The sequence below is a fragment of the Callospermophilus lateralis genome, chromosome 3, assembly GCF_048772815.1.
Source record: "Callospermophilus lateralis isolate mCalLat2 chromosome 3, mCalLat2.hap1, whole genome shotgun sequence".
NCBI lineage: Eukaryota > Metazoa > Chordata > Mammalia > Rodentia > Sciuridae > Callospermophilus > Callospermophilus lateralis.
The window spans coordinates 110,111,126-110,127,727 of NC_135307.1; the positions used below are offsets into that span (position 1 = coordinate 110,111,126).

General features: G+C 41.5%; 3 protein-coding genes and 4 non-coding genes across 7 annotated transcripts in view; 1 reads left to right on the forward strand and 6 right to left on the reverse strand.

Annotated features, from left to right (window-relative positions):
* Positions 1-4,721, forward strand: part of Map2k1 (mitogen-activated protein kinase kinase 1) — a 79,587-nt gene extending 74,866 nt beyond the window's left edge. The window contains exons 10-11 of the mRNA XM_076850985.2: positions 518-563; positions 1,251-4,721. Of these exons, the coding sequence (XP_076707100.1) occupies positions 518-563; positions 1,251-1,364 (160 nt within the window). The 3' untranslated portion in view covers positions 1,365-4,721. The remainder of the gene's footprint in view (positions 1-517; positions 564-1,250) is intronic.
* On the reverse strand, positions 564-9,204 carry Snapc5 (small nuclear RNA activating complex polypeptide 5). Its single transcript, XM_076850986.2, has 3 exons — positions 9,060-9,204; positions 6,685-6,777; positions 564-5,620 (listed from the first exon to the last, which is right to left on the reverse strand). The coding sequence occupies exons 1-3, from the start codon at positions 9,147-9,149 to the stop codon at positions 5,507-5,509; spliced, it is 297 nt and encodes a 98-aa protein (XP_076707101.1). The 5' UTR covers positions 9,150-9,204; the 3' UTR covers positions 564-5,506.
* A 1,462-nt stretch (positions 9,205-10,666) lies between these two features.
* Rpl4 (ribosomal protein L4) lies at positions 10,667-16,548 on the reverse strand. Its single transcript, XM_076850987.1, has 10 exons — positions 16,445-16,548; positions 15,058-15,229; positions 14,761-14,867; positions 14,201-14,339; positions 13,712-13,836; positions 12,619-12,748; positions 12,199-12,355; positions 11,276-11,359; positions 11,064-11,184; positions 10,667-10,987 (listed from the first exon to the last, which is right to left on the reverse strand). The coding sequence occupies exons 1-10, from the start codon at positions 16,445-16,447 to the stop codon at positions 10,754-10,756; spliced, it is 1,272 nt and encodes a 423-aa protein (XP_076707102.1). The 5' UTR covers positions 16,448-16,548; the 3' UTR covers positions 10,667-10,753.
* On the reverse strand, positions 12,492-12,561 carry LOC143396059 (small nucleolar RNA SNORD18). Its single transcript, XR_013090949.1, has one exon. It is a non-coding gene; the product is annotated as a small nucleolar RNA SNORD18 (small nucleolar RNA).
* On the reverse strand, positions 13,929-14,000 carry LOC143396058 (small nucleolar RNA SNORD18). Its single transcript, XR_013090948.1, has one exon. It is a non-coding gene; the product is annotated as a small nucleolar RNA SNORD18 (small nucleolar RNA).
* On the reverse strand, positions 14,546-14,644 carry LOC143396115 (small nucleolar RNA SNORD16). The gene has a single exon (XR_013090992.1). It is a non-coding gene; the product is annotated as a small nucleolar RNA SNORD16 (small nucleolar RNA).
* LOC143396060 (small nucleolar RNA SNORD18) lies at positions 14,940-15,011 on the reverse strand. Its single transcript, XR_013090950.1, has one exon. It is a non-coding gene; the product is annotated as a small nucleolar RNA SNORD18 (small nucleolar RNA).
* Positions 16,549-16,602: the final 54 nt, after the last annotated feature.

Here is a 16,602-nt window from a genome sequence, read left to right on the forward strand (position 1 = left end):
TGCTCATTGTTTTTTGAAAGGGTACCTGGATTTGTCAGACTTCCCACCCCATTTCTGAGCCCTTCAGCTTTGCCCTTTCCCCTCTTGAGTACCCCCTGGCTGCTGCCATAGCCTTTCTCATGGAGGGCCAGGGCTTAGTGGTATGACTGCTTCCAGCACTTGCTCTACATGGATTGGCATGTTGCTTTTTTTTTTTTTTTTTTTTTTTTTTGTAGATGGACACAGTACCTTTATTTAGTTATTTTTGTGTGGTGCTGAGGATCAAACCCAGTGCTCTACCACTGAGCCACAACCCCAGCCCCTCCCCCACATGTTGCTTTTTGACCTTCATTTAATTCAGCAAGAAGTCATTAACGTATTGTGGGCATGATATTGTACCAAGAACAGGAAGATGAATAAGGCTCTGGCACTCCTCCTCAGAGCCTATAGTGCGTAGGGGGAAAGGCATGCAAACAGAAGCAATCTGAATCAGAACCAGCGCCAGGCAGAAGCTTTCACATTACTTTTTTCCTTTCAGCTTAATAAAAAACCCTGCAGAGAGAGCAGATTTGAAGCAACTCATGGTAAGTCCATTTATTTCAGATTCTTACAGCACCTGTTTATTAATTTGGTCTCCTGTCATCTTTCCGGCACTTATTTACTTTCCATTCCCTGCTTCTGCCCTGACCACTGTGGCACAGCTGAGAGCCTGAGGCTGCAGGACTCAAACACCAGTCTCCTCTGTCCTCCCATCAGTTTAAAGAAAAGGCTGAAATCACCTCACAGCTGGGATATTGGAAGAAAGGCTTGAGGCAGTCGAGGGAAAGAAGGGGCCAGTCTGCATCCTTCGTGGGGCTGGGCCCTTTTCTCTTGCTGACTTATGTTAACCTCTACACCTGCCTCCTCTTGCTTGGCAGCAGGGCAAGTGAAACACCTTGACCTCATAGCTTTTGTGGCTTGCAGTGTCACATGCTCTCACCTCCACCAGTGCCTTTGTCTTTCCCAACAAGTCTGTGAGGTCTTGAAGGGAAGGTCACTATTCCCGTTTCATTCTGCAAGAGCAGCTAGGGAGGTGACTTTCCCAGGGCCTCTTGATTGGTATAATTGGCAGAGGCAGGTGGAGCAGATCTTTGGGCGCAGCTGGCCCTACTGCTGCTCAAGGGCAGGCCAGGAGCTCCCACCAAGTGTGGCACAAGTGCTAGACGTGACTCTTGGATTTTCCTTCCATTGGTGGTTTTTAAAAACACCTCTCCCTGTTTCCTTGCTTGCAGGTTCATGCTTTTATCAAGAGATCTGATGCTGAGGAAGTGGATTTTGCAGGTTGGCTCTGCTCCACCATAGGCCTTAACCAGCCCAGCACACCAACCCATGCAGCTGGCGTCTAATCCTTTGGGAAGCAGCAAAGAGCGAGTCCTCTGCCCAGTGGTGTGCCATGTTGCTTTTGGGCCTCTCCCATGCTTGTCTTTGTTCAGACGTGCATTTGACTTATGACAAAGGATGAAGAACACAGCATGTGCCAAAACTGTACTCGTCGTCATTTTTAATATTACTGTCTTTATTATTACTACTGTTATTTCCCTAAGTGGATTGGCTTTGTGCTTGGGGCTGTCTGTGTGTATGTTGATCAAAACACATGCCAAGCTGAAATACAGTGACACTTTGGTGACCGTGGGTAGTCATTCTTACTGACATTTGCACTGCTGTTCCTGCTCCGCGACTGGCTGGCCACCTGTATCTCCAGGATTCTTGACACTTGGTGGTCCTTCATTTCTGCCAAGTGGACCTTCTCTCAGTGTGAGTGCGAGGGAGTCCCATAAGTCCCTTCACAGGCAGTGCATGTGAAGCATGCTTTGCTGCTGTGAAAATGAGTACTAGAAAGTGTACATCATGTTATTTTATTACCATCTTTTGCTTTTGACGTAGAATTCAGCAGTTTCCATCAAAATCTAGCCAGAGCCATTCACTGCCATGATAGCTGGGGCTTCACCAGTCTGATTTGTAGACTTCTGGTTGTATTTCTATATTTATTTTCAAATATACTGTGTGGGGTAGTAAATGGTATATGTATCTTTAAGTTTAGATTAGTGTTTCTAAAATGGTGGAGTTACTCTGAATGTCACAAATGAATCAAGGCATTAAAATATGTCAGATTTCTATCTTCCCCCAATCTAAGTACCAATGCTATTGTAAACAACGTGTATAGTGCCTAAAAAAAGTATGAAAATCCTTTTAATCATTTTAATCCAGATGTTTAACAAATCTAGTCTCTTATTCTAATAAATATACTATCAAGTTAAAGGATGAAAGGTATTTCTACTTTTGTGGTAGGCTTTGCAATTTCTCTAATGTATAAGAAATCAAATGATTTAGTCAAGCATTGTTGTGGCGGGTGGGGAAAGTAGAAAGGAGGCTGATAGGCAGAAATATCACACCAACAACAAATTCAGGACATTGGACTAATGGGTCTTCCTGTGATTTCAATCTTTGTACTAATTCTTCTGCTACATCACCTTACCTGTGACTTTCAACCACTTGCCTTTAGACCTATGGACGGATCCCTTCTTTTCCTCTTCTCTCTACATAGGAAAAAGCAGCAGGTAGGGTTTGGGAACAAGTCTGAGAAAAATCACAAGCCATTTCTCAGTGAACATTCCCCATTTTCCATTAACAAAGAGCTGAGCTGGGGGTATACCTGCTCACCCAAGGGTCCTGCAGGCTTTGGAGCCTCTAGCCAGGCAGAGCCAGTCAGTCTGCTTTGTTACAATGAGCAATGGATTTTCTTCGTGCACCACTTACACTTAACTCCACCTTCCTTGAAGGGAGAAATGTGCCTGATGCCAGCTTTGTCATGTCTGTGAGGTGGCAGTGAAATCACAGTAATTAGATGTGGTAACAGCCACACAAAGTAGTCTAAGGTGGGCAGAGTAATTAAAAGCCATGAGCCAGGTGTGGTGGTGCACACCTGTAATCCCAACAGCTCAGGAGTCTACAAGTTCGAGGCCAGTTTCAGCAACTAAGAGAGGCCCTAAACAACTTTAGTGAGACCCTGTCTCAAAAAATAAAAAGGGCCGGGGATGTAACTCAGTGGTTAAGCACCCCTGAGTTTAATCCCTGATACCAAAAATTTAAAAACACAGAAAAAAGCCATGTCTCCCCTTTGGTCATTGGTGCCCTCTCCTTAATTATGTGGAACTTTTAACGCATGAAGCTTCCTGATCAGTACGTCAAATCTTGTATTCTTTGAAAGGGCAGATTATAGAAAACCAAATCCAATGTATATGTTTAAAAATAAAAAGGCTATTTCATTTTTAGATTAAAAAGAGAACTTGGTAAGTAATACCCAAAGTAGATAGTTCCACTCTGGAGCTACCAGAGCTTGGGTTATAGCCACGATTTTAAAAAATGGTCAGTGTTGTGTACACTGCTGCCTATGATAGTCAAAAAAAAAATTTTTTTTCACGAGGCCAACAGCTGTTCTGAGAACAGTCTAACTTACATGTTTTCAACATATAAACACTTGAGTTTTAAAACCTACTCCCTGTGTTTTGCCAACAAGGAGAGGATGCCTGGTTATTGAGAATGTCTCATTAAAATGAATGAACTACATCCTTTGTGAGAAAAGAATAGCCTAAGCTGGTATCTAAAACCTGGATTTAGGTGCAGTGACATATACCTGTAACCCCAGCTACTTTGGAGGCTGAAGCAGGAGACCCAAAAGTTCAAGGCCAGTCTGGACAACTTGGAAAAACCTTGTTTCAGAACTTAAAAAAGGGCTGGGGTTGTAGCTCAGTGGTAGTCCCCCTGGGCTCCATCCTCAGTATCAAAAAAATAAAACCTAGATGTAAATGCTTTCATGAGTGGTTTCTTTTGAGGGGTGTCTTAATTCTCTATCCCCAGTTAAATGTATTTCATTTTTAGTGTCAAAAGATTTTTTTCCAGTAATTTTTTTTTTTTTTTTTTTTTTTACCAAGAATGATCTTGTTTTCAAGAATGATGTTCCCAGCATCAGTGCTTTGAGTTCTTAGTCAGATTCTTGCCTCGAACTTCCTTTTACTGAGACACCAGTAACAGTTGGGTTTTTAGATGATACCTCATTGGCATCTTAACAACCTGTGAAACTGCTAGAGCAGATGTGAATATCCTCATGTTACAGATGTAAAAGTAGAGTTTCGAAGAGGTGTGAAAACAAGCAACCAGTTACCAGTCAGCAGTAGAGCTAGAATACACAGCGAACTTTTCCAGCTCTTGAAAAACCCTGTTCATGTTTTAAATCAGACCCCAAAAATGTATACCTTGATAAATTTTGTTCCAAAACTGTCTTCACTGTGTTTTAAGGAACATATCACTTAAACTTCCTGTTCTTTCCTATAAGAGTAGCTTAAAATAACTTCAATGAAACATTAACAAAAAAAGTATATTCCTCTTCTTTTCTGGAACAGCTACTTAAGTTCTGTGTGAAGATATTCTTAGTTTGCATTGGCTGTTAGCTGGAGAGGAAATTATAGAATTAAGTGACTATTCAGTAGAAAAGGGACAATATGCAGAATTAAATCTCAATTTCTTTTTTTTTTTTCAAACAAACTTTGTATTTTGTGTATTATATACAAAAAGATATGTTCATGTAAGTTTTCCAAATTATGACTTGCATTGATTGAGCTTATGGGGCTAAGCATTTGCTTGGCCAGCTCTTCCTGGATCCCCAATTTAATCTCAATTTCAAATACAAAGTTCAACAACTCTTATTCTGTAGTTGTCATCTCTTTTATTATAAAAGTCCAATCTCCCAAGCATAGTGATATCTTCTGTAATGACATATTTCTTCTTTAAGGGCCAGAAATGGATCTTATTTTACGCCATCTTGCCATTTTCCTCAGAGGAGGAAACGCTGCTTTCTCCCTCTGTATCTGGAAACCAGCAAGCTCTATGATGGTTATTTATATTTATTCTGAAGCATCTTTTATCAGCGATGTTTCGAGCTAGATGTGGTAACAGCCACACAAAGCAGTCTAGGGTGGGCAGTGTTACCATGTCTCTGAAACGTGGCAGCAGCTTGTGCTCTCAAGTGCCCCTGTCCTTCATCTTGTTATCTTTCTCTCCTAGACTGTGACCTAACTGTTCACAAGGGTTCAGTCGCACACAAACAGCTCTTAACTGGGTTTCCTGAAAGACTTGTTGACTGGAAAGCCTAGCTTGTATTTAAACTCTGCCTTTTGCAAATTCCAGACTTTCTCAGTAGGATTTCAGAGGAAATTTTGTTTTGAACATAATTACTAAATCTAATCCTGTCACAGACACTGCACCATCCAAACTGCTCAACTTTAAGACATTATCTTTGATTTTTTTACTATGTTTTACTTTTCCTAAAACATTCTGGAACTTGAGTTATTACTGATGAAGCCACTTGTACAATGACATATTCCTCCTATGATTCTTGCTTTCCTTTCAAGTAGGCCATAGGACTTCTCTGAAGAAGTGTCTGAGGCTTAAAAATATAATTTTTAGAACAAATCCTGGGTCTCATCCTCCTTTAGGAATCTGATTCTTCTTCTTCCTCTTCCTCTTCTTCCATCACATGGCTCTTTGTGCTTAATTCTAGTGCAGTTTGATTGATGGACGCTTCATTATCTACATGCATCAACATCTGTTAGCCAAGGACATCAAAGATTAGTAGAAAGGATACTGGCAGCAAAACAGCAAATTCTTAAAATGTTTCAAAATCAAATCTCAATTGTAATATTCACCCCTAGCATTTATGACTAAGAGGTAAGCTACTTTGCTATATTCTGTTCTTCTAAGTTCTACCTCACTTCTGTTACCAAAATGGGGTACGAGTAAAATGTCCCAGTTTTACTAGAATGTTACCTCATTTACAAACATGGTTCTCAGAGAAAGTTCTAACTTAAGAATTGTGCAGACTAAATGACATAACTACAACATCCAGAATTGCTCACATTTGATGTATTTAGAAAGAGTATGATTTTATTGACTTCCTTGAAGGCATGTGGTAAGAGGAGGGTAGGATGAGGATTGAAATTCATTTTTCAGTATTACACTTTGTAGTTGAAGCCACATTCTGTTTTTGACACATCCTTACAGAGATCTACATACTTCCCCAGGGTTCATCCGAGTAACTAGAGAGAACAAACAGATGACCAGGTGGGAGTAGGCTCCCTAAACTGGTCAAAAGTGTAGCCAACTAATGTAGAATAGCCAGCTTCTTAAACTAGAAACTGATTCAAGGCTGGAGATACAGCTTAGTGGTAGAGTGCTTGCCTAGCATGTACAAGGCCCTCGGTTTGATCTCCAGAACCACCACCAGCACCAAATAAAAACAAAACAACAACAAAAAAAAAAACCAGCAGCACTTCAAATCCTTTGGGATTGACAACATGCTTTATAATTTTTGGCCACCCAAGCAGCAGGGGAGCATAGTGAACTCTGCACTCTCTCTCTGCCTGTACTTAATTTTTTTTTTTTTTTTTTTTTTTTTTGAGGTGGGAGAGGTACCGGGGATTGAAGTCAGGGCACTTGACCACTGAGCCACATCCCCAGTCCTATTTTGAATTTTATTTAGAGACAGGGTCTCACTGAGTTGTTTAATACCTTGCTTTTCCTGAGGCTGGCTTTGGACTTGCCATTCTCCTGCCTCAGCCTACCGAGCTGTTGCGATTACAGATGTGGGTGCATGTACTTAATTTTACTTACATCATGTGACTGTTCTGGTATATCAGGCTGAGAAGACAGCATCTCATCCCCTTTTCTAGAACTGATTATTGACTGGAGGGCCAATTCTTCAACCTAGAAAAGAAGAGTTGAGGATATTTCATTACCATTTTTTTCTTTAATTTTTTTTTAGTTGTAGATGGACACAATATCTTTATTTTTATGTGGTGCTGAGGATTCAAAACCCAGTGCCTCACACATGTAAGGCAAATGATCTACTACTGATCAACCCCAGTCCCCTTCATTACCATTTCATTGAGCTACTTGTATGGGTAAATTCCTTGGTATAACTTAAAAGGTTGGCATCATGAAAGGGAGTGAAGACAACACTGTGCTACTCTGGGATCTTAAGCTTTTCATGCCTTTTATTTTTGCTTTTTGGCAGTACTGAGGATTGATCCCAGAGCACTGAGCAAGGTAGGCACTCTATTATTCACCCACATCCTCAACACTTTAAATACGGAGACAGGTTCTTACCCATTTGCTCAAGCTGGCCTTTAACTTGTGATCCTGCCTCAGCATCATGAACAGCTGTTTTCCCTGCCTTTTAAAGAGAGGAATAAATTCCACCTTCTTCCCTTTGGACTGTACAGGTGGGGGTATGTGTCCATGTGTGTGTGTGTGTATTTTACTGGGGATTGAACCCAGAGCTTCCCACATTCTAGCCAAGCACTCTACCACTGAGCTACATCCCCAGCCTCCATTCCTCCTCACCACCACCACCACCCCACTTTTTTGAGACAGGATATCAAAGTTGTCCAGCCTTGAGCTTTTGATCCTCCTGTCTTCCAAGTTACTGGTGTTATTGGCAGCACAGCCAAGGAACCTACCTGGATTCTGACTGGTCATATCTAGCCTCCCACCTGCATTAAAAAATAGGCAAAAGAAAAAATGAACTTTATACAATTTGATTAAACCTTAGCCACTGTTTACCTTTTTCTTATGTGCACAGGCAGCTGAATCCAACTAGCTGGGATCCAGACAGGTTCCCTGGCCTGGTTGCCAATAACAATGGGATTACAGGCAGACACTGCAGTGGCCAGTACAGGTGTTCTGGCTCAATTATGGTTTTCATTCACCAAGAACTAGCAGTTATGGAAGAAAAAACAAGTGTATCATTGAATCAGATGTGGCAGTCAGCCTGTGCAATTTATCAAGACCCTGTCTCAAAAAAAAAAAAAAAAAAAAAAAAAAGGGCTGAGAGTGTAGTTCAGTGGTAGTGTTCAATCTCCAGTACCCCCCGACCACACACACACACACACAAAAGACCAGGCAACACCCAACTCCACAGAAGGCGGAGTCTTCAGACCTGAGCTTGTCTACTCAGTAATGAGAGAGCAAAGACAGGGGGAAAAGAAAATCGAAGTGTTTCTTTCTTTCTTTTTTTTTTTTTTAATATTTATTTTTTAGTTATCGGCGGATACAACATCTTTGTTTGTATGTGGTGCTGAGGATCGAACCCGGGCCGCACGCACGCCAGGCGATTGCGCTACCGCTTGAGCCACATCCCCAGTCCCTCGAAGTGTTTCTTGAACCATGAGGGAATCTGGGTTTTGGGGACCATCATCCATACTATCACTAGGTACTTGTAGGGGTACTGTTGCAGTATAGACATAACTGTGGGTCATTATAATTATCCTGGAGGAAAATGCTTATTGTTTTGCTAAGTCAAAATTGTAAAACGCTTTTCAGTTTATAAAGTGCTTTTTAATCCTCATGTCATTTGGACTTCAAGATCCTAAATAAGACAGTTGAATAGGGATTAGCATGATCATCTCACAAGGGCCGAATTATCCACAGGTCTGGAAAGTGACGTAAACAGGCCTGAATCACCAACCTTCAAACTCATGGAGTCATTAACAGGTCCAAGAACTACTGGGAATTCTAAGCTTTGGGACCAGTCCCTCTCCCAGGGCTTAATATCTTTCACACCATGGGATATCTCAAAGGTCTATTCTTGGTTTGCAATACTAAAGCCATTTCAAGAATCAGTACAAACTTGTAAACGGGCTCAGGAAGAGATGGATGGGTAGGAAGACTAAGTGAGCTTTGGAGAAGAGGACACGTCCTCAGCGTGTGACGTGTGGGCGAGGACAGAGATGGAGTTGGGGGGCTAGATTTGCCAAACGGATTCTTGAGTCTCAGTCGAGACCAGCAGGGTCAAGATTTAGAGATGTGGGGCCTAATATTCGAAAGCTCGCTTGCCAGGTGTTTCAGCTACAGGAGTTTATAACCTGCTAGGTCCGCGTCACGACGGACGGATGAGGACCAGGACAAACGAAGGCAGAGGCAGGCTCCTCAAAGGGCTGAGCTCGGGGAGATGTCACGCAGGCGAAATGGTGGGGCGGTGGGGTCACCTTGAGGCGGTTCAGCTGGTCGTGCAGGGCCGCCTTCAGTCGCAGCAACGTCTCCTCCTCTTTGCGCAGCTCCTGAAGCCGGCTCAGCATCTCCGCTCGTCACGTCGCCAAGTTCCACGCTCTGTCAGCCTGGCGCTCGGTGATGACGCCATCGCCAATTCCCGGAAACGTAGGGGGCGGGGCTTGAAGACAAATCGGAAGCGCATAGCAGGTCTCCTCCTTCCGGCGCGTGCAGTCGCCCGGTTACTCAATGGGTGGTGAGCCCTGTGAAGGGTTTGGCTTTCTAGGAGACATTTGGACGCATGAATAATGATCAAGATTTCTAAAGCACAGGATGAAAGAACCTGAAAATATCTTGAGTTTGGACTGGTTTTTCAACCCCAGTAGTGCATTTCCTTACACTAAGTGGCCAAACTGTAATAATTTCAGGAGAGCAGTACTGGCTGCAGCACACTGCCAAAGCGGTGCTTCAACCCCCACCCTCGTGCTGTCTTGGGTAGAGCACAGGGATTCGTGCAGGGTAGGTGACTACAACCCCTGGCCCAAGCAGCTGTTTTGACTCCACAAGCTTCCAGTTGCGTACCAATGAAGGGATCAAAACCACCCGTTTCTAGTACAAGCTGTGGTACATGAACCATATTCCTAGTGGACTCTAAAGGGGACAGACTGCTACTTAAGGAGCTAAAGAGCACGAAGATGAAGCTGTGAGGGCAATATGCAATGAGAAACACCATTTGTCTACCAAGAACCAACAGTTGGCCCAGGAACCAGATCATCCTGGCTGTGAACCTTCACCAACCACCGAGATACAAAAAGACCTTGTCTGTTTGGTTAACACATCTATGCACTAATACATGCACATGGTTCCAAAAAACAAAAACAAAAAAAACCCTTCTAGAATCTTTTTAAAATTATGGGTGACAAGTGCCAACAGACTTCCATCATTGTAAGCTAACAGAAGCACTTTCCCAGAGGTAACCATATTCACTGGTTACTTCCAACATTGTATTAAACTGTGCCCTCTTGTGGTTGCTCAAAATGTAAAATTTCTATGGAAATTCCCTTTTTGGGAAGCAAATACTTTTCTTGGGGGGTACAAGGGACTTAACTAAGGAGTGCTTACCCACCAAGCCACATCCCCAGCCCCCCACTTTTTTTAAACTTTAGATGGTCTAAGTTGCACAGGCTGTTCCTTCTGCCTCAGCCTCCTGAGCTGCTGGGATTACAGGCAACCATGACCTCATATGGTTGTGTGTGAGGTACATTTCTAACATCTGCTTTTCTAGTGATTTATAAAATGGAATGCCACATCAAGCTCTTAGAAATTCCTATTCCACTCAAATGCACGGTCTAAATGTAAATCCAAACCTCCATTATACCAGACTATAATAGGGGCCAAGTTAAAGACTGGAATTAGAGATAACAAAGTGCTACTTTTCAAAGACCACTCAGTGAAGGCTGGGGTTGTGACTCAGTTGTACAGGCATAAAGCACTGGGTTCCATTCTCAGCACCACGTAAGAATGAAATCAGATACTGTGTCCACCTACAACTTAAAATTTTTTTTAAGACTAGTGAAGTTTTACTAAAAACACCCAACAAAACATGTTTGTCACTGCATCTTTGATCAGCTCTTTATTCAAAATAAACTGTCCAAAATTATTTAAACTTATGGAATAAAACAGATTTTAGAGTTTATGCTGCAGACTTTTTCTCTTCTGCAGGTTTCTTCTCTGCTGGTTTCTTTTCAGCTGTTGGTTTCTTGGAAGGTGCAGCCTTCTTCCCCACAGGCTTCTTCTGCTTAACACCAACAGCCTTCTTTCCCTGCTTCTTCACCACAGGCTTCTTGCCTGCAGCCCCCTTCTGATCTTTCTTATCTGATTTAGCTGCGGCAGCAGCTGCTGCTGCTTTATCCACCCGGAGTTTGTGCTGCAATAAATTAAGTAAAAAATTTAAGTTTTTTAAAAAACTCCACATTATTAGTAAAAACAAATGGATCACTTACATTCTTGGCCTGGCGAAGAATGGTATTCCGGCGCATAGTCTTTGCATATGGGTTTAGCTTCAACATGATTCTCAGGTTTTTCAATGGATTCTTCTTCAGGACTCTGCGATGAATCTTCTTACTATGAAAAGGTAGACACTTATTAATTTACTTACATTACTCATATTTTTGAAATAATAGAAAGAATGATACTATAAATATCAGAACTTTACCGTGGTGCCCTGAGAGCTCTTTGAATTTCTGGGCTCTTCAAGATTCTGCTCAAGTCTGTATTGATCATCTTGTGCATAGGGAGGCTGAAGGAAAATGATTAACAATGGATACCTAAATTCTCAAGTAACCGAGTGATGATGATAAACTTCAACACCTTTATTTTTTTAAATGGCAATTCTTTTATTTAAAAAAAATAGTTTTTTAGTCCTCCATAGACCTTTACTTTTATTTATTTATATGTGGTGCACAGACTCAAACCCAGGGCCTCCTCACACATGCTAGGCCAAGTGTTCCACCACTGAGCTACAACCCCAGCCCAACAACATCTCTATTTTTAACCATTTCTCTCTCCAGAACTCAGTAAAAATTTCCAATAAACTATCTTCAGAAGCACTGGCCAAAGGAAGTATTTACCATTTCAGCATACTGTTGGCACATAAAGGGAAATGGCAGCCAAATAAAACCCATTATTTATATATAAAAGTATGCAGCTAGGTGTGGTGACACATGCCTTTAATTCCAGGCTGCAGCAGTTTGAAACCAGCCTGTGCAGCTTAGATCCTGTCTCACAATGAAAAAAAGGGGTGGGGATTTAACTTAGTGATGAGTGCTCTGGGGTTCAAACACTAATACTACCAAAACAAAACCAAAAAAATCCCATGAGGGGCTGGGGTTGTGGCTCAGCAGTAGAGCGCTTGCCTAGCACATGTGAGGCCCTGGGTTCAATCCTCAGTACCACATAAAAATAAATAAATATATTGTGTCCAACTAAAAAATATTTTTAAAAAAAATCCCATGAAAACTATGCTAACCAATTCTGAATACTAATGTGCAGAGATAAATGGTTAAAAATAAAGGTGTTGAAGTTCACTATCTTCAGTTTAAATCTATGTTCAGTATTTAAATATAAAAAAGCACTCACTTATAGTTACTCTTGAGGGAAGCAGCCTTACGCCAAGTGCCATATAGTTCATCTAACTTCCGAAAAGCACTTTCAGTCCAAATGCAGAAACGCCCCACATGCCCACCAGGAGCAAGTTTCAAAATGTTCAGTTTGCTTACATTAAGTAGAGTAATTCCTTTTAAAGGGAAAGGAGAATTAGAAAGGCATTTTCAACATAATATAAAGAATCTTTATGGCTTCACCAGGAACTCCAGAACTATCTTCTCAATTTTACAAAGTTTCAACCATTGATAGTACAATTCATTCAGCTAAGAATCAGAATTTCCACATAATCATTTATTTCAGAAACACGGACCATAAAGTGGAATCTCATCATAATCAAAGCTGAACAAGGATGCAAAGTGTGGGTAATCAAAACAAAAACACTGTAAGGATTACCAGGAATGTTTCTGAAGGCCTTGATGATACCATTGTCTTCATTATAGATGATACAGGGGCCCCTTCGCTGGATACGACGACGGTTTCTCATTTTGCCTTTGCCAGCTCTCATTCGTTGAGAGGCATAGACCTACAAAATGAGCAATTTCAGTATTAAGGTAAATGAAGTACTAATTATTAAGGTATAGATCTGTCCTGGATCTTCATAATTAAGTACTTGCTTTCTCAGACACCATTCTGACAAAGTATTGCATCTATACTATGTATACGTCTTTCCTAGTAATTATTCCCTAGATAATATAATGCAGAACTATTTACGTAGCATCTACATTAGGTAAAAATAATTTTTTATGATGATGTGTATAGGTTATATGGAAATACTATAGTACCTCACTTTGTGAGGCTTGGGCATTAATGGATCTTATTATGGAGACAAGGATGGTCCTGCAATCAATGCCCAATGGATACTAAGGGTTGACTGTCCCATCTTTCAGTTTTCCTCTTGTAAATCAAGAATCTGGGGCTGGGGTTGGGGCTCAGCTGTAGAGTGCTGGCCTAGCATGTGCAAGGCCCTGGGTTTGATCCTCAGCACCACATAAAAATAAACAAAATAAAGGTATTGTGTACAACCAAGAAATAAATATTTTAAAAAATGCTTAAAAGAAAAAAAAAAAAGAAAATCAAGATCTGACAAATTTCTATACATCAGGAACCACCAAATTGGGACTTATGGTTCAAGCTCAGTAGTAGAGTACATGCCCTGCATGTGGTGAGGCACTGGGTTCGATCCTCAGAACCACATAAAAATAAATAAGATGAAGGTATTGTGTCCATGTACAACTTATAAACAAAACCCACCGAACTGTAAATATGCACATTAAGCCTACCTTTTTTTTTTTGGTACTGGGGATTGAACCCATGGGCACTTAACACCTGAGCCACACCCCCAGTCCTTTTTAAATGTATATTTTTTTTAGAGATGGGGCCTTGATAAATCCCTGAGGCTGGCCCTTTGAACTTGTGATTCTCCTTGTCTCAGCCTCCCTAGCTGCTGGGGTTAGAGGCAGGTGCCATGGCACCCAGCTAAGCCTACCTTTTTGATATCATTCCAGGCTTTAAGCTTCTTAAGAAGCAAAACAGCCTCCTTGGTTTTCTTGTAACCTTCAACTTTATCTTCCACCACCAAAGGGAGTTCAGGAACTTCCTCAATTCGATGACCTGACAAAACCAATTCAATACTTATCTGGTTACCTGAATTCTTTGAAAAAAATTTTATATCACTTACAAAAGCAAAACGGTACACAATTTGCCAAATCAGAATTTCCACAAATATCATTTGTTTCAGAAACACGGACCAATTAAGTGGAATCTCATCATTTTGACAAGTAAAAATGTGCACGAGGGAGATGATGTGATATGAAAAGCTTTCTAATTATATAATTACTATCTGAAGAATTTCCAGTTACATAGCTATTGTTAGATTACCAACTTGTTATTTAGAAGTGATCAAAACCTATTCTTAATAAAGTGAAGTTTAGATACTCTAGGATGAACACAGGCAAATTATAACAATATTACAAACCTTTAGACATGACCAGTGCTGGTAAGGCTGAGGCAGCCAAGGCAGAGCAGATGGCATATCGCTTTTGGGTTGTGTTCACTCTCCGGTGCCAACGACGCCATGTTTTGGTTGGTGCGAACATGCGGCCTCCTCTACACATCTATTTCCTTAGTTAAGAATAACACTTCTTGGGGCTGGGTTGTGGCTCAGTGGTAGAGCACTCGCCTAGGATGTGTGAGGCTCTGGGTTTGATCCTCAGCACCACATAAATAAAATAAAGATATTGTGTCCAACTACAACTAAAAAATAAATATTAAAAAAAGAATAACACTTCCTAAAATTACGCATCAGGAAATGGTTATGTCTTGCTCAGTAACAATTTTCGTCAACCTTCTGTAACAGCTTACTGACAGCAGGCAACTGTCGCTGAGAACAGAGTAAGACGCAAATTACGACATCATTGCAAGAGAAACCTCCCTGCGCGAAGCCTTTTCTCTTTAAGAATAAATACATTTAATGTGTATAAACCGGGCAGTCTGCTAGATTCCACAAACTGACCAGTGTAGGTAGTAAAAGGATACATTTCCAAAGGCACCCTGGCCAGAACGGTGAGTCCCACCACCTCGAACTCTGGGGATTCGAGCCACAGCTCTACCAGTACCCCAAGACTCAGCACTGGTTTGATGACCTAAATGGGAAGAAATTTAACTTTAGCTACATAGACATAACCAATCTATTTGACTTGTGCATGGCAACAAACCGCATCAGAATATCCAAGAAAATCATGTGGTTCAGAAACACGGACCAATGAAGTGGAATTTCATCACTACCGTAAAGCAACCTTAAAATACCAACCCAGAGAAAACATGAATCCATACCTGCCAATTCACTGACAGCATAGGGCTGTCTGTTGTTTTTACGCAAGTTGGTATGAACAAAGTTCACAATATCTGGTCGAATTGGGGCCTTGAACACAGCAGGCAAAGTGACATTTTTGCCAGATGACTCCCCCTTTTCAGAGTACACAGATATCAGGGGTCGAGCACACGCCTTGGGGGAAAAAATTGACAAGCAACATTAGAGGTGAACTCTTCTCATATACCAATAGCAAACTATCAGTTATATAAGAGCTCAGTTTTGTGAGGCAGACATTGCTTAAGGCTTAAACACCTGTATAAAGCCTCAAACAATATCAAATTAATAACACTTCAATAAGTTCTTAGGCCTGTCCCAAGCTCCACAATTTTCAAGGGTTGAAAATGCAGTTTAATTTCACCACCTAAACTTTCTGAACTCACTCATCCAATCTTTCTTTTCTGCTGCTCCCCCTGACCTCTTCCAAAGCTTGCTAGTAAAAACTTGTCAGGTTACTTTTCCTTCATCTTTCCTAAAAACTTTTCACTGGAAGCAGTAGCGTCTTAAGGATGGCTTATACAATCTCCTCTCTCCCAGATATCGGCCCACCTTTTGTTCTTTCCAGTTTTGGGGTTCAGCACTGGGCCTTGCACAAGTGCTGGACCACTAAGTTATGAGGTCACCTTCTCCAATCACTGTTTTAAGTTGATAATTACATCCTCTCCAATTTCCTATGTCAAAGGCACTTACAATTGAATATTACTATGTTTTCAGTCCAAGTCAACTGCAATCCATGCATAGTGTTGTCTGTCTTGTTCACAAACTCCAGTACATTACATAGCACACAAGCATGGTATTTAAAACATAGTGGACACCCAACGTTAGTCATACCGTGACTTTGCTAAAAGTTTAAACATTAGACGTTGTCAAATACAGCAACGAATCTTAACGGAGTCTCAAAGCTTTTTACAGAAATCATCTCAATACTGGGCATTCAGGAAAAAGGTTCTAATACAAGTTTTCCCCTCTTTAACAAAGTTCCTTAAAAGATGGAAATATACCTAGCTAGAGAGCACATTTAGGCACAAACCTATCCTTACCACCCACCTTCTCAGGCCCCCAGAGCTCCCATTCTCAACAGAACTCTAATTTTCCAGAATACAAAAGCAGCTACTATCCAAAAGTTCGTTTGAGAACGACCGAGGAGCTTCCAGGCGCGCCCAAGTGCCCGGCCGCCCACGTTGCCTAAGATGGCTGCCGGGTTGCCATACAACCCAGTTCTCCCCCAAAACAGACGCCTTTGGAACTCTCGTCCTCGATACCTCCCCTGCATATTTTGTTTTCTGAACCCTCGTCACTCCCTTCTCGCTCCAGGCAGGCGAAAGTCCAGGTAAGATGATTTCCACTCACCATTGCCGGGAGAGGAGAGGGCCACGCTCCTCTCGCCCCAGCTGCTCCCACAGGAAAAGGAAGTACTTAGAACTCCTTACTCTATATGTAACCTTCAGCTTGTTCACACACTGCCCCGCCACAGAACAAACGCAGGCACAAAATATATCTCTACTATA

Bases quoted from the DNA above. Each gene is read 5' to 3' on its own strand.
- Snapc5 (XM_076850986.2), bottom strand. From the start codon at position 9,149: ATGCTGAGCCGGCTTCAGGAGCTGCGCAAAGAGGAGGAGACGTTGCTG. The intron at 6,778-9,059 runs GTGACCCCACCG...CTTCTTTTCTAG, and splicing joins ACCAGCTGAACCGCCTCAAG to GTTGAAGAATTGGCCCTCCA. The intron at 5,621-6,684 runs GTAAGTAAAATT...CTTGGCTAACAG, and splicing joins TACCAGAACAGTCACATGAT to ATGTTGATGCATGTAGATAA.
- Rpl4 (XM_076850987.1), bottom strand. The intron at 14,340-14,760 runs GTATCCTTTTAC...CTAAGGAAATAG, and splicing joins GCCAGGGTGCCTTTGGAAAT to ATGTGTAGAGGAGGCCGCAT. The intron at 13,837-14,200 runs GTTTGTAATATT...TGGTTTTGTCAG, and splicing joins AGCACTGGTCATGTCTAAAG to GTCATCGAATTGAGGAAGTT.